The sequence below is a fragment of the Dromiciops gliroides genome, chromosome 2, assembly GCF_019393635.1.
Source record: "Dromiciops gliroides isolate mDroGli1 chromosome 2, mDroGli1.pri, whole genome shotgun sequence".
Classification (NCBI taxonomy): domain Eukaryota; kingdom Metazoa; phylum Chordata; class Mammalia; order Microbiotheria; family Microbiotheriidae; genus Dromiciops; species Dromiciops gliroides.
The window spans coordinates 303328156-303349001 of NC_057862.1; the positions used below are offsets into that span (position 1 = coordinate 303328156).

Consider the following 20846-nt stretch of genomic DNA (forward strand, 5'->3'; position numbering starts at 1 on the left):
TTCTATTGCATCAAACTCTGCAGAACTTTTCAGAACATTCTGGAAGAGATCCATAACCACATAAAAGAATTTGACCTTACCACCTACAAAGAAAAGACCAAGTATATGAAGAATGTCTCCTGCTCAGATTACAGCATGTAGTTGAATGAACAAACTATAAAGAATGTCCATTAGTATGTAGAGGAGCCAAGTGGGTATAATCAGGTGATAACATATAACCAGCGAGGAAATTAAAAGAAACATAGTAAAAGATACAATCAGGAAAATGTATTATGGGGATGAGCCGGTCATGTGGTAAGGTTTGACAAATGAACAGCCCAGGTATTCCATAGGAGCATATGTTTTCAGGAGAAAACAAAGAAGGTCTCCATTCAGTAGGTCTGAGGAGATTATTGTGGTGGATTTATGAGAGGAAATGTAGAAAAGTCACACAGACTAGGCAAGTATTGGTGTATTGTGATCTTCTACATTGCTAGAGGCAACATCCAAATTGAGATCACAGACTCTCATGAGTGTAGCCCAGCAACAAATTTCATATACTGTGGAAATTTATTTTGATTTGGGGACCCTGCCTTTGGGCTGAGATTAAAAAGCCTTAGGCCCTCAGGGTTTTTGTGTGTGTGTGTGTGTGTGTGTGTGTGTGTGTGTGTGTGTGTGTAGGAGGGGCTAGGGCCCCTCCCCCTCCGTTTCAGCTGCAGGGAGGCCTCTGAGCTGGGCTAAACTGTGCAGAAGAAAACCCTGAGCCATGGGTGTGGCATGGTGTGCCCCTGTTCGCACAGTGGAAAGGCCCATGAAAACCCTCAGGGATGCTGGGGTTTGCTTTGTCCAGCCCCAGCTGTGGGCTCACGAAGCATGGGGCTTAGCCAGCCCTGGGGGCGGTGAGCCCGGGTTTCACCTGGGAGAACAGGTTAATAAAAAGAGTGCTGACAAGAGAAAAGGAGGACAGTACAAGAGGGTTGGAGAAAGCAGAGCTAGGGAGACAGTGAAGGGGGAACACCAGAGGACGTAAGGAGGCCAGAAGATTAAGAGAACAGAAGGGGTCAGCACAAAGGAGGTTGGAGAAAGCGAGGAAGGACTACACAGAGATGCTAGAGACACCAGGGGGTTGGCAACAGAGGTGAGGATGCTAAGGGCTTTTCAGGAGGGTCGACAAAGTGAAAGGGGCTTGGAATTAAAAGAAAGGAGCTGAGCACTGAAAGTGCAGGGAAGCTGGAGTGAAGGAGGAAAAGAGTGAAAGTTGGAGAAAGCTGGAGCATACTCTAAGGCAAGAGGTGGCAGTGGGGCCCTTATTTTATTAAAAGCAGACAGGTTATATAATTTTCATTTCTTAACCTTTATCATTTACATTGATTTTTATAAATAAATTCTGCTTTGATTATTTAATTAAGAGGCTTCTTAATCGTTTGCTTATCAATTTGGGAGTGGAGCAGAGTGGAAGAATTTTAAAACGGCCCATATTAAATTAATAGCAGTCAGATAGCCAGTCAATCAAAAGTCCCCAGATTAAGTCCCCAGATAGATTAGTCCCCCCTAATAAGTTAAAATATTCTTACATTTGAATGGCGACTGCAGCAGGATTTATGGCCCAATTATAATTTTTCTAAAGTTATAATTTTTCATATACTTATAATTTTTATAAGTATTAATATTTTTTTCAGATTAGATTAGATATAGTTAATTTTTTTTTTTTTACAATACTCTCCAAGAACAAATGTTAAGCATATAGAGACTCATTAACAGCAGGTTAGCCACTAGGTGATGAATTCTTTTTTTTCTTTTTTTTTTTTGTGGGGCAATTGGGGTTAAGTGACTTGCCCAGGGTCACACAGCCAGTAAGTGTTAAGTGTCTGAGGCCAGATTTGAACTCAGGTCCTCCTGAATCCAAGGCCAGTACTCTATCCGATGATGAATTCTTAGACCACAGCAGTATAGGAAACAAAAGTTTTAATGACTCTTATTCCTCTATAGTCACTGATTTTTCAAAAATGATGCCAGAAAACAGGGCAAAGGGTGCCAAGAATCAGAGTTTTGGGTATTCTTTAAATGTGGTATCCTTGTCTGATGAAGTGGGGCAGTCAGGTGGCACAAAGGATACAACACCATGCCTCAAGTCAGATGTGACTTCAAATATAGCCTCAGATACTTACTAGCTATTGTAACCCTGTATAAGTCACCCATTGCTTGCCTCAGTTTACTTTTCTGTAAAATGGGGATAATAACATCTACGTCCTTGTCTTGTTACTGTAACAATCAAATGAGATAATATTTGTAAAGCCCTTAGTACTGTGCCTGGGACATAGTGACCACTACATAAATATTGTTGTTGTGGTTGTTACGTTTTGCAGCATTACATTTTAATTTCTTTGTTGTTTTTCCCCCCATTTACCTTTTTGTCTTTATAGTGTTTTCCTGGCTCTGCTCACTTCACTTAGCATTGGGTCATGTCAGTCCTTTCATGCTTCTAGATTTTCAGTCAGTAAACATTTATTAAGCACTTAAAATGTTCCAGGCACTGTGTTAAGTGCTGGGAATACAAAAAGAAACAAAAGACAATCCTTACCCTTAAGGAGTTCACAATCGAATGGGGAAGACAAAAGGCAAACAAGTTATATATAGGAAAACTAGGAAATAATCGACAGAGGAAAGGCATCAGAATTAGGAGGGGGTAGAAAAAGCTTTGTGCAGAAGATGGTGTTTTAGTTAGAACTTGAAGAAAGGTAGGGAAGGCAGTTGGTGGAGCTGAGAAGGAAGAATATTCCAGGCACGAGGGATAGAGAAAATGCCTAGGACCAGGAGATGGAGTTTTTTGTTTGAGAAACAAGGAAGTCAGTGTCCTGGATTGAAGAGCACATGGCAGATGGTTTCATACGACTGGAAATGTAGTTGGGGGACTCTTTTATGAAGGGTTTTGATTGCCAAACACAGGATTTTGTATTTGATCCTAAAAGCAATAGGGAACCTCTGGAGTTTATTGAATAGGATTGGAGGGACTAGGGGACGGGACTTGGTCCAACCTGCAGTTTAGGAAAATCACTTTGGCAGTTGTATAAACAATAGATTGGGCTGGAGAAAGACTCGAGGCAAGGAGACTCACCAACAGGCTATTATAGTAGTCCAAATATTAGGTGATAAGGCACTTGACTAGGGTGGTGGTAACATCAGAGGAGAGAAGGGAGCTTATTCAATAGAGGTTGCAAAGGTGAAATCAAGAGGTCTTGCCAAGAGATTGTATTGTTGGGGCTGGGTGCGAGAGATAGGGAGAAATCAAGGATGACTCCTAGGTTGTGGGACTGGGAGGATGGTGTTATCCTCAATAGTAATTGGGAAGTTAGGAGATGGGGAATGTTTAGGGGAAAAGATCATGAGTTCAGTTTTAGAAATGTTGAGTTTAAGATGTGTGCAGTATCTACAGATTTAACAAAAAGATAAAACTGAGGCAATTTTCTACACAATATATCATTAATTAACAGGGGATGCAACCTGATCATGAAAGGTGGGTCAAATGATCCTGCCTCTGGCCAGAAGATCCTGAATTGAAAATGCAACTCATTTTTATAAGCATAGAACAAAGAACAGAACAAAATCATGCAATTGGCCAGTGTCACAGAGGTGAGAGATTATAATTAGTTACCTTGAAGAAAGTGGGCATAACCCTTACATGGGATGAAAACCACCTCTATCTGTAAGGGATGTTTTTGTAAATCTTATGGGTCCTAGCTGCATCTTGAGTTTACTAATAAGGATAGACTTACTGGCAACTGGGGAATTAGATAAGACCATCTTTTTGAAAGGTGGGACAAGGTCACACACAAACCTTGCAGGGAATGCTGAGTTAATGTTTTATGAGAGTATTGAGAACAAACTTTTTCTTTAACTAGCAGTTGTGGAAAAGCTTAGCTTTTGGTGTCTAACTTCAGAGAGGGGTAGACTGAACTTTAGCACACATCAGCTTCTCTTAGAGGCAGAGAAAGAGGAGTATAGTTATAGAATTAAATCATCACTTACAAAGTAAAATCAGATATAAAATACAGGATCAAAAATTAATTTTTCCTACAGGACATCATTTGAAATGTCTGAAAGGCAGGTAGAGATACAAAACTGGAGTTTGCCAGAGATTTTAGGGCAAGATAGGTCAATTTGAGAATTATCAGTTACAGAGATATTTAAATCGATAGTTGCTGAGCTCACCAAATGAAATGGTATAGAGGAAGAATAGAGGACAGAACAGAGCCTTGTGGGACACCCAAATTGAATGAGCAGGACCTGGATGAAGGGCCAACAAAGGAGGCTGAGAAGGAACAGTTAGAGGAGGCAGGTCGGAGGAGAACTGAGAGAGCGCTGTTCTGAAAACCTAGGGAGAAGAGAGTATCAAGGAGAAGAGCATGAGCAATTGTATCAGAGACTGTGGAGGTCAAGAACAATGTGGATTTAGAAAAGGCCACTGGATCTGGTTACTAAGAGATCACTGATAACTTTGGAGACAGCAGTTTTGGTTGAATGATAAGGCTGGAAGCCAGATTGTAAGGAATTAAGAAGAGAGTTGAGAGGAGAGGAAGTGGAAACACATAGTGTAGATGACCTTTTTAAGGATTTTGGCTACAAAGGGCTGAAGAGATACAGGACAATAGTTAGAAGGGTAAAAGGATGAAGTATGGGTTGTTTAAGGAGAGAGGAGACATGGCCATGATGTTTGTAGGAAGTAGGGTAGGAACCAGTAGATTGAAAATAAGTGAGTTGGATGAGGGGACAGTCTGTTGGAGTAGATGGAATGGTATCACTTAATCAGGTAGAGAGGTAAGCCTTGGGGAGGAGTATGGCTACTACTTTGTATGAGATGGGTTTGAAGGAGGAGGAAGTGATGGAAAGTGCATGAGCAATACAAGGTAAGGAAGAAGGGAGAAGAGGGAGCTCATGGCGAATGGACTCAATTTTTTCTGTAAAATATGAAAAGTTCTCAGCTGATAGAATCGAGGGAAAGGGCACAATGGGAAGTTAGGGGATGGATAAAAAGGTTTGAAAGAACTTCTATGGAGAGTAGGATAGTGAGTTGATAAGGGAGGTGTAGAATTGTTGCCCAGCACCTATGGGAACCCAAATTTATATGTAACATAAATCTGTAGTGAACTCAGTCAGAGCAGTTGCATGATTTTGTCCATCTTTGTTTAGCAGTAGGTGTATAAGATGGTGGGAGTTATCCAGGGCTGAGATTTAGCAAGGCATAATGGAGATATAAGTGAGCTAGTGACTCAAGAAGATGACACAAGTAGATTTTAATTGGTTCACCAAATAGCCAAGATTGGGGAAAAAAGGAAGGAGTGGCTAGGGCAGGGGAGATAGCCTGGGACAGAACTGAGAGGCCAAAGGATTCTAGGTTATAGTGCGGATGAATAGTATGGCTTAGTAAAGGTAGGCAGAGGAAGAGTTTAAAAACCAATAGATTATGGTCACATAAAAGGATTTCAGAATTCTTGAAAATGGAGATAATGCATTTGTGGGTGTTGGCAAGATCATGGTTGTGCTTTGGATGTTTGAGGGAGTGTCATGTTCATTGTTTATTATAGTATAGTAACATTCAATTACTTTCATCTACCACAATGTTTATCTAGTCCTTAGTTGGTAGATTTCTTAGCTACGAAAAATGTGTTGCTATAAATATTTTTTGTATATAGTCTTTTTTCTCCCTTTTTTTTGTTATTGGCTTCTTTTGATGGTGTATTAGTGTCACCATCTTTTTATAGTCCCTCCAGCATTGACCGTTCCCATCTTTTGTCATCTTTGCCAGTTTGTTAGGTATGAGGTGAAAGGAGGTCTCTTTTAATTTGCATTTCTCTTATTATTAGTGATTTGGAATATTCTTTCATGTAGTTATTAATAGCTTATATTCTGTTGAGTGCTGTTTATTGTTATTTTGAAGCTTGCTTTTTTTTTTTTTCTGGCAATGGGGGTTAAGTAATTTGCCCAAGGTCACACAGCTAGTAAGTGTCAAGTGTCTGAGGCCGGATTTGAACTCAGGTACTCCTGAATCCAGGGCCAGTGCTTTATCCACTGCGCCACCTAGCCGACCCCCCCCTTTATTGTTATTTTGAACACTTATCTACTAATACCCAATTTCAAATTTGTAAATATTCTAAAGAGGCAGCTAAATCCACTGTTGGTGGAGTTGTGAACTGATCCAATTATTCTGAAGAGCAATTTGGAACTGTGCCCAAAGTAAAACTATATACCCTTTGATCCGACAGTATTACTGCTAGGTTTATATCCCAAAGACATCCCGAAAAAGAGAAAAAGACCTATTTGAACACTATTTGTAGCAGCACTTTATGTGGTGGCTAAGTATTGGAAATCAAGGGAATGTCCATCAATTGGGGAATGGCTAAATAAGCTGTGGTTATGATTGTAATGGGATATATTTGTTCTGTAAGAAATGACAGGGGCAGCTAGGTGGCGCAGTGGACAGAGCACCGCTCCTGAAGTCAGGAGTACCTGAGTTCAAATCCGGCCTCAGACACTTGGCACTTGCTAGCTGTGTGACCCTGGGCAAATCACTTAACCCCAATTGCCTCACTAAAAACAAAAACAAAACAAAGCAAAAAAGAAATGACAAACAGGATCATTTCAAAAAGACCTGGAAAGACTTGTATGAACTGATGTATAGTGAAGTGAGCAGAACCAGGAGAAGTTGCGTACAATGGCAGCAATGTTGTTCAGTGAGGAACTATGAATGACTTAACTATTCTCAGCAATACAGTGATCCAAGACAATCCCAAAAGACTAATGATGAAGCATACTATGTACCTTCAAAGAACTGGTATTGACTGAACGCTGACTGAAGCATGCTATTTTTCACTTTTCTTTTTTTCACTTTTTTTTCTTTTGATTTTTCTTATACAAAATGACTAATATGGTAATGTTTTACACAATTGCACATATAAATGATTGTTTACTGCTTCAGGGAGGAAGCGGGAGGGAAGGAAGGAGGGATAGAATTTGGAACTCAAAACTTTAAATAAAAATGTTTATTAAAATGAAGGAAAAAAAGAGGCAGCTATATGATTCAGTGGTTAGAGTATGGGATCTGGAGTCAGGAAGACTTGAGCTCAAATCCAGCCTCAGACACTTCCTAGCTGTGTGACCCTGAGAAAGTCACTTACCCTAAATCTGCCTCAGTTTCCTCATCTTTAAAATGGGGTAATAAATGCATTTAGCTTTCAGTGCTCTTGTAAGGATAAAATGAAATACTATTTGTAATTGCCAAACTTAAAGCTTTAGATAAATGATGGCTATTCTTAGTATATTCTAAATAGCACCCTTAGTGTACTTTTCTACCAACTTATCTAACTGTGGTTGTATCCCAGTGTACTGTTCTTGAGAGGACTCTTATTTTTCTTAACACGCTCTTTTTTGGTAATCTCATCAGCTCTCTTGGGTTTAATTATCACCTCTAATTTAAGTGATGCTCAGATTGATATCAGTTCTGCTTGCCTTTTTTTTTTTTGTGGGGCAATAGGGGTTAAGTGACTTGCCCAGGGTCACACAGCTAGAAAGTGTCAGATGTCTGAGGCTGGATTTGAACTCAGGAACTCCTGAATCCAGGGCCGCTGCTTTATCCACTGTGCCATCTAGCTGCCCCAGTTCTGCTTGCTTTTTTAAGCATTCATCCTGAGTTTCCACCTGCTTATTGGACAATTTTTCAACTGGATGTCTACTAGACATCTCAAACTCAGCATGTTCAAAACAGAACTTTCTCACTAGATCTTGTCTTCTGAATGTCTCTTTGCATTAAGAGTATCATCATTTTCCAGTTTCTGAGATTTCCAACTTCTACATTTTCCTCATCTCCTCATTCTTCCTTCCCCAACATACCTACCTCGACGATGTCTCTTGTAGGTTCTTTTTCTCTCTACTCAGTTAGTACTCTGGTTCAGGCCCTCAAAAACCTCTTGCTTGGAATATTACAATAGCATTCAAATTAGTCTCACTGCCTCATCTCTTTTCAATTTATTCTCCATATGGTCAACAAAATAATTTTCTTAAAGTGCCAGTCTGACCATGCTACCTTCTTACTCAATAAAGTATAGTGTCTTCCTATTACTTCTAGGATAAAGTATAAACTCCTCTTTTTGCATTAAAATTCTTCCTTACCTGACCCCTTCTTACTTTACAAGTCTCAAAACACATTCCTCCCTTTACTTATTCTGAAGTTCTACCATATTGGTGTTCTTATTGTTCCTCACAAAGGATGACTCCAGGTCCTAATCTACATGCCTTTCCACTTGTTGTCACCGGTACATGGAACTCTACTTTCCTCACTTCTTAGACTCTCTTTTTCTTTAAGACTCAAGCTGGAGCTTTTAATTATTTGTGCTCCTTTTTCCACTTTGGCTATGACCACCCAAGTAGCAGATATTTATTATGAACCTTCTTTATGTCAAGCATTAGCACTAGGGGTACTAAAATAACTAGAGCAGCTGTTGTCGAGAATGTTGGACATGGAGTCAACAAGACCTGAATTCGAATTAGATCTTAGATTCTTGCTAGCTATGTGATTCTGGGCAATTCAGTTAGCCTCTATTTGCCTCACTTCCTCATCTATAAAATGGGGATAATAATGGCACCTACCTCTTAAGATTGTTGTGAGGACAAAATTTTATATTTTCAAAGTGCTTTAAAAACCTTAAAGTGCTACATAAATTCTAGCTGTTATTATTGTTGTTATACAAGAAGGTGCTAGAAGGCAAATAATCCCTGAGCTCAAAGAGTTTATATTTTAATAAAATAATAAAAGAAACAACATAGATTTTTAGGAATAATACAAAACACATACAAAGCAGGTACAAGGTAACTTTTGGGGGAAAGGAAAACACTAGTAGCTGGGGCACCCAGAAAAGGCCTCATGTAGAAAGCCTGAATTTTTCTAAATGATATTATGTTATATATTTAGACTTAGTTAATTGATTCCTTTATAAACTTCAGAAATGGAAAAACACTGTTCTTAAAGTTAACACATCCCTTTGAAGAAAATTTTGAAGAACATTTTAACTGATTCTCATTAAATTATTTAATTATGAGTGTCTGCTCTCTGTGGAGACTTCACCAGGTGGTACTTCATTTTGTCATTTCCTTGAAAATCTTGAGCAGTGTCACTATTTTATCTCTTAATGTTCATAATCAAAAAGTACTTAGTAAATGCCCATTGTGTACGAGGTACTCTGCCAGTGCTCTGAATACAAAGACAACAATGAAATAGTTCTTGCCCTCAAGGAACCTACATTGTTAATAAGCAAACCATAGGAAATTAACTGCTAATTTACAGAATGTACTGCCTTTTTGTGATTTTTACTTTTGGCTTCTATTTTCTCATACTTTTTTCCTACTGTTATATAAAACTTTATAAGGAAATATATAATTAATGTTTTCATGTTAAAGTATGATGCAATATTTAAACTTGTTAAATAACTTTTATCTTTATAGGATCAGTAATGACTTGCTACTCTGGGAACCAACAGCTCCTTCACCTGTGGAAACATTGGAAAATATTTCATATGGTATTGGGCTCTCAGTAGCCAGCCAACTGATTAATACCTTCAACAAAGATAGTTTTAGTCAGTTTAAATCTACAGTTCATTATGGTAATATCCCTTAAAATAATTCTTAAATTGAATCTGTATAAGATAGTAATGCAATTTGGGAAAGTCATGAGTAACTTAAATTTTTAATTGTAAAATTTAAAGTTTTGTTGCTTTGCCTACTGTTTTCTATTTTTTCCTCTATCAATATAAATTGGCACCTTTCCTCTCCAATTTATATAATCTTAAAGAGTTACTTGAAATCACTACGAGATTAAGTAACTACCAGTGGACATAGTGCTTTGATGCATCTGAGGCAAGGTATGAACCTAGGTCTTTCTCACCCAAAGCCCAACAGTCTCATATTGCTTTTCCTGGTTATTTTAAAAAATAATTATTGGTGAAGGAGTTATAAAAGTATTTCTTGTTTATTTTCCTATAGATAATCTGTATTTTTATAGTGATACTATACTAATAATGGACAAATTTTTTTTTGAAGTTTAATATTGAAAAGCTTAGTTAACATAATGCCAATACATAGTAGATAAACATATTTATGGTGCCTTGCAAATTTTAAAGCACCATATAAATGCTGATTACTATTATTATGATTAGATATTTTTAATAAATTCTTATTGAAAAAAATGTAAGAAGTATATTTGTGTTCTCAGTTTTTCAAGCATCTCTAATTTCATTGGGCTTGGTATTCTCCCCACTACTAAAAATTATAACCTATCAGGAGTTGCTATGGCTAACATATACCTCATTCTGTTGCTGACTTGGTGGCCCCCAGACAGATAGGTCCATACGTACAGGCTTTTCATATTGGTAGGACCTGGCAGAGTTTGTCCTCTGCTGCCATAGCATTCATGAATGCAGAGTGACCTTCATACTTTAATGAAGTATTAGAAAAGGACATTAGTAGAGAATATTCTTGTTTTAATAGTTATAAAATAAATTGTCAGAACTTTTTGGTTAATTTCTTATAGATGATGAGAGTGGATCTGAGGAGGAGACTTTGCAGTATTTTTCCACAGTTGATCCGAACTATCGTTCTCGTAGGAAAAAAAACCTCGAATCTCAGAACAAGAACTCTCAGAGTTTTCTCTCTGTTCTTCTAAACATCAATCATGGATTAGTAGCAGTATTTACAGATATAAAGGTAAAAATTCTGAAGAGAAAAGGACTTGCCAAATCAATTCTGTTCTTAATCTGCCAAAAATAATTCTGTTCCATAAATTCTTATTTGGATCCTACTCTGTGCAAGGTACTATAAATAATGCATTTGGTAAGATCAGCAACATTCAGTTTTATTATGATTCAAGGTAGGCAGCATTCTGTAATAAGTTAAAATTAGCTCAAATGCAATTCAAATAAAAATGCACTTAAAAACTAGAAAATAAATTGGCAGACTCAAAACAAATGTAGAACACTTGAAAGTTTTCAGAGAAATAGATTTAAATGTAAAAAACACCATAAAAGTGACAAAACCAAGAACTGACATTTTTGAATACTAACTAAATTGATAAACCATTATCTAACTTTGTCACTGGAATTGTAAACCAAAGCCCAACTATATAAACATGTTATGTAAAGTCTTTTACTAAGTTGGATAAAAATAAGTGTCCTGCTATGAAGGATGATGACCATGGTAGTATATAGCAAATAATAGATGTAGAACTTAATTTTTTTTTTTTGTGGGGGCAATGGGGGTTAAGTGACTTGCCCAGGGTCACACAGCTAGTAAGTGTCAAGTGTCTGAGGCCGGATTTGAACTCAGGTACTCCTGAATCCAGGACTGGTGTTTTATCCACTGCTCCACCTAGCTGCCTAGAACTTAATTTTTAATGACATAAAGTACATTTAATTCAAGAAATGATCACTTGAATGTGATACTTCACATTTTCCTAATATTCCAAGCAAACATCCTTCTGTCAAAAAAATCCCTTTTCTTCAACTAATACCTAACCTTTGTGGTTTTCTGGTCTCCCTAATAGCAAGATGACAGAGAGATGTTAGAAAGTAAGCATGGTGAATTCTGGTTAGAGTTCAATAATGCTTCATTATTCTTCGTGACAAAATATGAAGGTTTTGAAGATAAGCACTACATATGTCTTCATTCCAACAGCTTCAGTTTATATCACCAAGGTAGGAAGCATATAAAATATTTATTGGTACTTGTTTTGTGAGTTTGAAAAAAGTTTCTTTTTCAATTACAGGTTTTTTAGGGAATCATTTCAGAACTGTGGGAGCCAAATTCTAATTTTTTTTTTAAGTGAGGCAATTGGGGTTAAGTGACTTGCCCAGGGTCACACAGCTAGTAAGTGTTAAGTGTCTGAGGCCAGATTTGAATTCAGGTACTCCTGAATCCAGGGCCGGTGCTTTATCCACTGCGCCACCTAGTCGCCCCGCCAAATTCTAATTTTACCACCGAACTTAACATAAAATGGTCTCTGATACAGGCACCTCAAAATCAGCATATCACAGAAGCTACCCTAGGGGTCATCTAGACCAAAGCTTATTAAACTGTGGATCATGACCCCATATGGGGTCACATAACTGAATGTGGGGGTTGCAAAATATTTGGCAACAGTAAAAGGTTATATTTACCTATTTAATATACCTATATACCCAGGGTTATGTAAAAATTCCTCTGGTGAAAAGGGGTCATGAGTGGAAAAAGCTAAATATGAGGAAACACCTAAAATGATACATTGACTTGTTCAATATTACACACGTAGTACAACTTAGTACAACAGTGATTTCCACAACTGAACTTGAGTTAATTACTTTTATGATATACCATTCTCTTAGTCATTCAGTATCAAAGTCTACTTGAGCTCATCTCTTTCACAATCCAGTCTACTTTTACCCTATCCTGAGGATTTCACTTTCACAGCATCTTTAGCTTTTTCTCTTCCTTTTGACTCATTTTCAGAGTTTAGTCAAGAACTGTATTACTTCTTATCCAAACTGTTGTGTTTTATCAACCTTTTAATTGGTCTCTTGCTTTCAGCCCTCTTTTCAATTTATCCTTTACAGTTGCTAAATGTACAGGTCTGACCATGTCAGTCCCTTGCTGAAAAAACCTTCAGTAACCCCCTGCTTACTGTAGGACAAAATATAAATCCTTTAGCCTGAAACTTAAGATGGTTCCTGCCTCCCATCACAACTTATTTTACTTCATTACTTTTCATATACTTTGTATTCTAGCCAAATTATGACCAGCTATTTCCCCTATAAAGTATTTTTATACCACCTTATCATGGTGCTTTGTATCTATTAGTCACTTAATAAATGTTTGCTGGAAGGTTGTAGTTCTTAAGGGATATATTCTTTACTATTAATTAAATCCCCACCTGCACAATTCTTTTTTTTCTTTTAGTTTGAAATTTGCCTATCAAACAATCACTCCATTTTCTTGAATTTCCAAATGTTAAATTTTTGGTTGTCTATTTGTTTACCACAGATTATCTCTAAGAGGTACACAGCCTAAATATTCCCCGTGCAAATCTGAAGTATTTCAAGTAAATTGAATAAGAGTTCTTAAATAGCCCTCCCCCCAAAAAAATTGGGGATTACTTGAAATACTTTAGATTTGTACATGGACTTGACTTAGGTAATATAAAATGAAGGCTCCTTTGCTTCTATTCAATACAGTATAATAATGAATGAAGGGAAATTGTATGTCAGAATGATATTAAATATTTAAATATTGGTAGGTTTTGATTTTCCTTGTAAAAATTTCTAGCAATTTTGTTTGTTTTCAGTGTTTTTTAATTATTTTTGAGGGGAGATTCATTAGAAGTCAGATTCTCTTGTAACCAATCATTTTTATGTTCCTAGAACTCCTTAAGCTAAAATATTGTGTGGTGTCTCTATTAAATATTAATTATTTTATATTAAATATTTTCACCTCTAATATGGACATAGGCATGGTAGATGGAGTGATTCTTCCTGCTGAAGTACGATTTCCCACTACAACTCGCCCACATTGGTTGGAACCTATAATTTATTCTTCAGAAGAAGATGGTCTTAGTAGAACCTCAGATGGTGTTGGAGGAGACTCTTTAAGCATGTTGTCTGTTGCTGTTAAAATCCAGTCTGATAAATCAGAGATGAATACAAAGGTTTGTATTCCATGGACATTTTTCATCTTTAACTGAGTCCATGATTATTAGTCTTAAATTGATATTTATGTAATGGAAACCTTATACAATTGTCAGTGTTGAAGGATATACAAGTTCTCTGAAACAGGAGAGAATACCAAAGAGTCTTAGACTTTTTTAATGATTTTTAAAAAGGCAAAGGAAAATAATAATAATCTCTAATCTATATATGCCTACTTTCCATGTATAACAAATCTTTTTTTCTCCCTCACAGTGTGCTTTTAAAAAAATGTATTTAGAATGTTATTTTTGCCCAATTACATGCAAAAACAATTTCAACATCCATTTTTAGAACTTTGTATTCCAAATTCTCTTCCTCCCTTCCTCCCCACCCTTAAGAACGCAAACAATTCAATATGTTATACATGTGTAGTCATGTAAAGCATTTCCACATTAGTCAAGTTGTGAAAGAAAACAGACAAAAAAAAAACTTAAGAAAAAGAAACTAAAATACGCATCAATCTGTATTCAGACACTATCAGTTCCTTCTCTGGAGATGGATTGCATTTTTCATAAATCCTTCAGAGTTGTCTTGGATCATTGTATTGCTGAGAATAGCTAAGCCAGTCACAGTTGATCATCTTACAATATTGCTGTTACTTTGTATACAGTACATTTTACTTTGCATCAGCTCATGTACATCTTTCCAGGTTTTTCTGAGAGCATCCTGCTCATCATTTCTTAGAGCCCCAATAATGCTCCATCATAATCTCATCCTATAATTTGTTCCCTAATTGATGGGCATCTCCTCAATTTCATATTCTTTGCACCAGAAAAGGACTGCCATAAATATTTTTTGTACATATAGTTCCTTTAACTTTTTTTTTTTATTCTCTTTTTGGATGCTGACCCAGTAGTGGTATTACTAGGTCAAAGAGTATGCATGGTTTTGTAGCCCTTGGGCCATATTTCCAAATTGCTCTACAGAATGTTTGAATCAGTTTACAACTCCACCAACAGTGCATTAATGTCTCATTTTCTCCATATCCCCTACAACATTTGTCATTTTCCTCTGCTATCCTATTACCCAACCCAGTAGGTATGAGGTAGTACCCCAGAATTGTTTTGATTTGCATCTTTCTAATCAATAATGAGGTGGAGAATTTTTTTCCATATGGCTATAGATAGCTTTGATGATTTCATCTGAAAACTGTTCATATCTTTTGGTCATTTATCAATTGGGGAATGGCTATTATTTTAACAACTTTGACTCAGTTTTCTATGTGTTTGAGAAATGAGGCCTTTATCAGAAAAACTTGCTTCAAAGTTTTTTCACAGTTACTATTGCTAACTGAATTTCCCTCCATCCTACTCCCTCCCCATGCCGTTTACTCTGTTCTCTATTCTCTATCTCCTCTCACCCTTTCCTTCCTCAAAGGTGTTTTACTTCTGACTTCCCTCTCCCCCAATCTGCCCTCCTTTCTATCACTTCTCCCCCTTATCCTGTTCCCCTCCAACTTTCCTGCAGGGTAAGATAGGTTACTATACCCAATTGAGTGTGTATGTTACTCCCTCTTTGAGCTCATTCTGATGAGAGTAAGATTCACCCACTCCCCAGCACCTCCCCCATCTTTCCATCCATTAGATAAGCTTTTTCTTGCTTCTTTTATGTGAGATACTTTACCCCATTCTACCTCTTCCTTTCCCTTTTTCCCAGTACTTTCCTCTGTCATCTCTTATTTTAATTTTTTTAAAGATATCATCCTTTCATATTCAACTCATACCTCTGCCCTCTTCTAAATATACTTCATTCACCTGCCCTAATAATGAGAAAGTTCTTATGAGTTAGAAGTATAATCTTCCCATGTAGGATTGTAAACAGTTTAACTTTTTAATATCCTTTATGATTTTATTTTTCCTGTTTACCTTTTTATGCTTCTCTAGAGTCTTGTATTTGAAAGTCAAATTTTCTGTTTAGCTCAGGTCTTTTCATCAAGAATGCCTGAAAGTCCTTTCTTTCATTGAATCTCCATTTTTCTCCCTGAAGGGTTATACTTGGTTTTGCTGGGTAGGTGATTATTGGTTGTAATTCCAGTTCCTTTGCCTTCCGGAATATCATATTCCAAGCCCTCTTATCCTTTCATGTAAAAGCTGCTAGATCTTGTGTTATTTTGACTGGGGCTCCACCATACTTGAATTGTTTCTTTCTGACTGCTTGTAATATTTTCTCCTTGACCTGGGACATCTGGAATTTGGCTATAACATTCTTGTGAGTTTTCATTTTAGGATCTCTTTCAGAAGGTGATCAGTGGATTCTTTCAATTTCTATTTTCCATTCTGTTTCTAGAATATCAGGGCAATTTTCCCTGACAATTTCTTGGAAGATGATGTCTAGTTTCTTTTTTTGATCATGGATTTCAGGTAGTCCAGTAATTTTCAGATTATCTCTCCTGGATTTATTTTCCAAGTCAGCTGTTTTTCCAGTGAGATATTTCACATTGCCTTCTATTTTTTCATTCTTTTGGTTTTGCCTTTTTGTTTCTTGATTTCTCATAAAGTCATTAGCTTCCATTTACTCAATCCTAATTTTTAAGAAGTTATTTTCTTCAGAGAGCTTTTGTTCCTCATTTTCTATTTGGCCAATTTGGCTTTTCAAGGCATTCTTTTCCTCATTGGCTTTTTGGACCTCATTTACCATTTGGCCTAGTCTGTTTTTTAAGGTATTATTTTCTTCAGTATTTTTTTGTGTCTCCTTTACCAAGCTGTTGTCCTTTTTTTTTCCTTCATGATTTTCTTTTTTTCTTTTTCTTTTTCTTTTTGGTGGGTGTAAGGGGCTAAAATTCTAGCTAGTCTGTCTAAAATATCTAGTGAGTGGTTGCCAATAAATTATAAGCTTTAGCAAGAGTTAGACTTTTAAGCATTTATTAAGGAGAATAAGAATTTGGTAAAGAGAGAGAGAGAAAGGCCTAGATTCATCTATCTATTAAAGGGAGAGAGCATTCCTAGCTCCACTCTCAACCAGACTCCTGATGAAAGAGAATGAGAGCGCCAGCCTCACCCCCTCTTCCTCCCACAAGCACTCCCACTTCCTGATGCCAAAGAGCTGGATATCTTGCCCTCAGATGCCTTCTCCTCATGGTGGAGCTTTGCTACAGTAAGTCTTCAGCAGTTGGCATCATTCCAATCGTTAAGTGGGACAATGAGGGTTAAGTGACTTGCCCAAGGTCACACAGCTAGTAAATGTCAAGTGTCTGAGACCGGATTTGAACTCAGGTCTTTCTGAATCTAGGGCTGGTGCTTTATCCACTGCACCACCTAGATGCCCCTTTTATGATTTTCTTGCACCACTCTCATTTCTCTTTCCATTTTTTCTTATACTTGAGTGTTTCTATGGCCTGAGACCAATTCATATTTTTCTTGGAAGCTTTGGATGTAGGAGCTTTGACTTTGCTATCTATTTCTGAGGGTGTATTTTGATCTTCCTTGTCTCCACACTTTCCATGGTCAGCATTTTTTTCTGTTTGCTCGTTTTCCCAGCCTATTTCTTGACTTTTAAGTCTTTAAAATGGAGTACTGTTTTCAGGCTGGAGGGCACACAGTCCCAAGTTTCACCAGGTTTGTGCAGCTGTTTTCAGAAATACTCCTAGGGATTTGTAAGTTTTCAATTCTTCCAAGGTGGTATGATTTAAGGAGAGGTATGTTTACTACTTTCCTGGCTTGTGCTTTGCTCTACAAGCAACCACAGGCCTGCTTTTCTGCCCTAGAACTATGAATAGAGTCCCAATCCACTGTGGCTGAAAGTTCTTGTGTGCTTGTGCTCCTCCCACACCTGGGACTGCCACCCAAGACTGTGACCTGGGTCAGAGTATGGGCAAAATAGCAGTGTCCTGCCTCAGTGCTAGCAGAGAGATCCCTGTAATCTCCTTCTGGCCAACTGTTTGACTCCCTTACAGTCTGCGGGCTGAGTTCCAGAAGCAGTTGCTGCTGCTGGTGGTTCAGAGCCTTCCAAAGCCTGTTCCTGGTTTGCTGGGGCTGGGGCTGGGGCTGGGGCTGTGTCTATGCTGGGTTGCACTCCACTCTCACCCTAGTACAACAGACCTTTCCTACTGACCTTCTAAGTTGTATTTAGTTGGAAAACTTTCACCCTGTCTTTTTGTGGGTTCTGCTGCTCTAGGCATTGTCTTATGGCATTATTTGAATGTGTTTGGAGGGGTCTTAGGGGGAGCTCAGGTAAGACACTGCTTTTCTTCCACCATCTTGGCTCTGCCTTCTATAACAAATCTTTATGAGAGTCATCTATACACAAATCTAAGACATCTACAATGGAAGGAAGGAGCAAATTTTCTAAAGTGAACATCAATATGTACCATGTTTTTGCTATTTCACAATTAAATGTGTTAAGGGCTAAAATTCTAGCTAGTCTGTCTAAAATATCTAATGAGTGGTCGCCAATAAATTATAAGCTTTAGCAAGAGTTAGACTTTTAAGCATTTATTAAGGAGAACAAGAATTTGGTAAAGAGAGAGAGAAAGGCCTAGATTCCTATCTATTAAAGGGAGAGCACATTTCTAGCTCCGCTCTCCACCAGAGTCCAAAAGAAAGAGTCAGAGCGAGTGCCAGTCTCTTCCTTCCTCCTCCCACTAGCCCGCGTCACTTCCTGACGCCAAAGAAAAGACTCCTGGTCTTGCCCTCAAAGACCTTCGCTTCATGGGCGGAACTCTTCTACAGTAAGTCTCCAGCAGGTGGCGTCATTCCAATTGTTACAAATGAAAATTTAGAACATATAAGACCACTTTACTTGTTGTTTGCCCATTGGATTCAAGAGAACAAAATGCCAGTTTATAGACTTTATTACAGGTTGTGTTCTATCCATACATTATACTATTCTAGATTCTTTGAATAACAGAAATAACCCTGTTTGATGATCATTAATATCAGGCAAAGCAAAAAACAGGAAGATTTAAGCTTGTCAAAAATGTTCGCCACTTTGAAGGAAGAATTGTAGCTTACAGTCCTACTTGATGAGGGATTCTCTGTGAAGGATGTGGACTTCTATCTGTTCCTTTCCACAGATGACGTTATATTGATTGCATCAAACCTTGGAACATTGTAGGATCTTCTTACAGAGAATTATAATTGTTCAAAAGAGTTTGGTCTAATTGTCTGCAGAGGCAAGACTATGTGGATGGAGAAGGTCCCAGATTAAAACATAAATTGGGTGGAAAACCTATAGCGTTTGTCTACCTGTATACATATCTGGCACAGAGAGTGCAGATGGATGAGTCAAGTTGGAGAGAACAAGAAGCTAACATTATATAGTGCTTACTATATTCTAGGTACTGTGCTAAACACTTTACAAGTGTTCTTTTTTGATCCTCAAAACCCTTTCAGTAGGGTCAGTTTTATCCTCATATTACAGATGAGAAAACTGAGTCAGGGAGAAATTAAGTTGCTTGCCTAGGGTCACACAACTAGTAAATGTCAGAGGTTGGATTTGAACTCAGGTCTTTTTGAGTCTTGGTCCTGTGCTATTTACTCATTGTGCTATCAAGCTGCACATAGGACAATGTAGAGGAGCATGTTAGTCATGAGCAGGTTGCAATGCATAACTTTTCAGAATATCTAAAGAAAAATAGGAGTAAAACATGTCATCGAAGAATTACAGAATACAGAGAGAAGATGGGCTTATTATGTATCAAGGACAAATGATAGGTGAGTGGCCATAGTGCTCCATTGGCACGTTCGAGATAATCAAGAAAAATGAAGGAAGACTGCTAAGAGATTAAGTGGATCAACTGTGGGGGGATATGGAAAAGAATCATCTACAGGATAAGCACGTGATGAATAACTGATATCACAGATCTATTTGAGTATAATGGGAGCCAATTTTATGATCTCAGAAAAATGTTTGAATTAACTGGAATGCTGCTAAAGGTTATGGTTTTAACTACTTTTGAAATTTTTTCCTATGTAGGAATTTCTGATTGCAGTGGGACTCAAAGGAGCTACTCTCCAGCACAAAGTACTTCCTTCTGGACTTAGCTGGCATGAACAGGTTAAATTGATATTTTATTCTTTGTCATTTAATCTAATTTTATCTCTGAACATTTAAAAACACAGGCTCTTTCTTTGTTTTTCATCCGTTTGTTGTAATAAGTCCAGTATCATTCTTTTTTTATATGCCCATGGAATATTTCTATATTATTACTATGTTTTACAGACTTATCTAGATAATTCTTCCATGTTAATAAAATAATAGTTTTGAATTTTTCAGTAGGAATTTATAATATCAACATTAATTTACTTATACAGTTATATCTTACACATTGTGGGGGATTAGGGGTGTGTTTCCCCAGTGATCTGGAAAATTCATATAAAATATTTTTGCCCTTTGTATCAGAGAAGAAGTCTGAATTATTATGGTATTAAAAGATAAAGTATGTTGATATTCTACAACATTCTACAAATATTTTATGTATTTCTGAATTTCTAAACTCATTTGCTGGCTTTTGTGTGTTGTCTGCAGCTTGCACAAAACTTCCCCAAAATTCCCATTTAATTTCTCATTTTGACTCACAATATATTGAAACTGCCATTAGGAAAGTCACAATGTGGAAAGGAGAACTATATTTAGAAATTATGACAGCATAGCTAGGTGGTGCAGTGGCTAGAGCACTGATTCAGGAGTCACAAAGACCTGAGTTCAGATTTGGCCTTAGACATTTACTAACTATGTGACCTTGGGAACTTAAACCTGTTTGCCTCAGTTTCCTCATCTATAAAATGAGCTAGAGAAAGAAATGACAAGCCACTCCAGTATCTTTGTCAAGAAAACCCCAAAGCATTGTACGTAACTGAAATGCCTGAACAACAGTAACAAAAGAAATTAGGACAGTTCATATCCAACTATTCAGAAAAATTAAATTTTCATAGTGCCAAAAGAATTATTTTTTTAGATGAATATATTTTTGAAAAACTATTCCCCCTTATAAATAGAAATCTGTAGGGATGTTACCTAATGCTAGAAGTAGATATATAGAGAGAACTGTCAGTGAGTGAAAAGTTGGCTTATTCTACTTGTTTCCTTGAATCAGAATTTAACAGTGCCTAAGTATTATTCTTTACTGATTGTGATTAAGAGGACTTTCAACATGATGTGGATGAATTTTCA

General features: G+C 37.2%; 1 protein-coding gene across 4 annotated transcripts in view; it reads left to right on the forward strand.

Moving 5' to 3' along the window:
* Window positions 1-20846, forward strand: part of ATG2B (autophagy related 2B) — a 128014-nt gene that overhangs the window by 68623 nt on the left and 38545 nt on the right. For 3 of the 4 annotated variants that reach the window (XM_043983523.1, XM_043983524.1, XM_043983525.1), the window contains exons 19-23: window positions 9472-9629; window positions 10556-10728; window positions 11564-11714; window positions 13500-13696; window positions 19650-19730. In XM_043983523.1, the coding sequence (XP_043839458.1) occupies window positions 9472-9629; window positions 10556-10728; window positions 11564-11714; window positions 13500-13696; window positions 19650-19730 (760 nt within the window). The remainder of the gene's footprint in view (window positions 1-9471; window positions 9630-10555; window positions 10729-11563; window positions 11715-13499; window positions 13697-19649; window positions 19731-20846) is intronic. The other variant, XM_043983526.1, reaches the window with a different exon arrangement.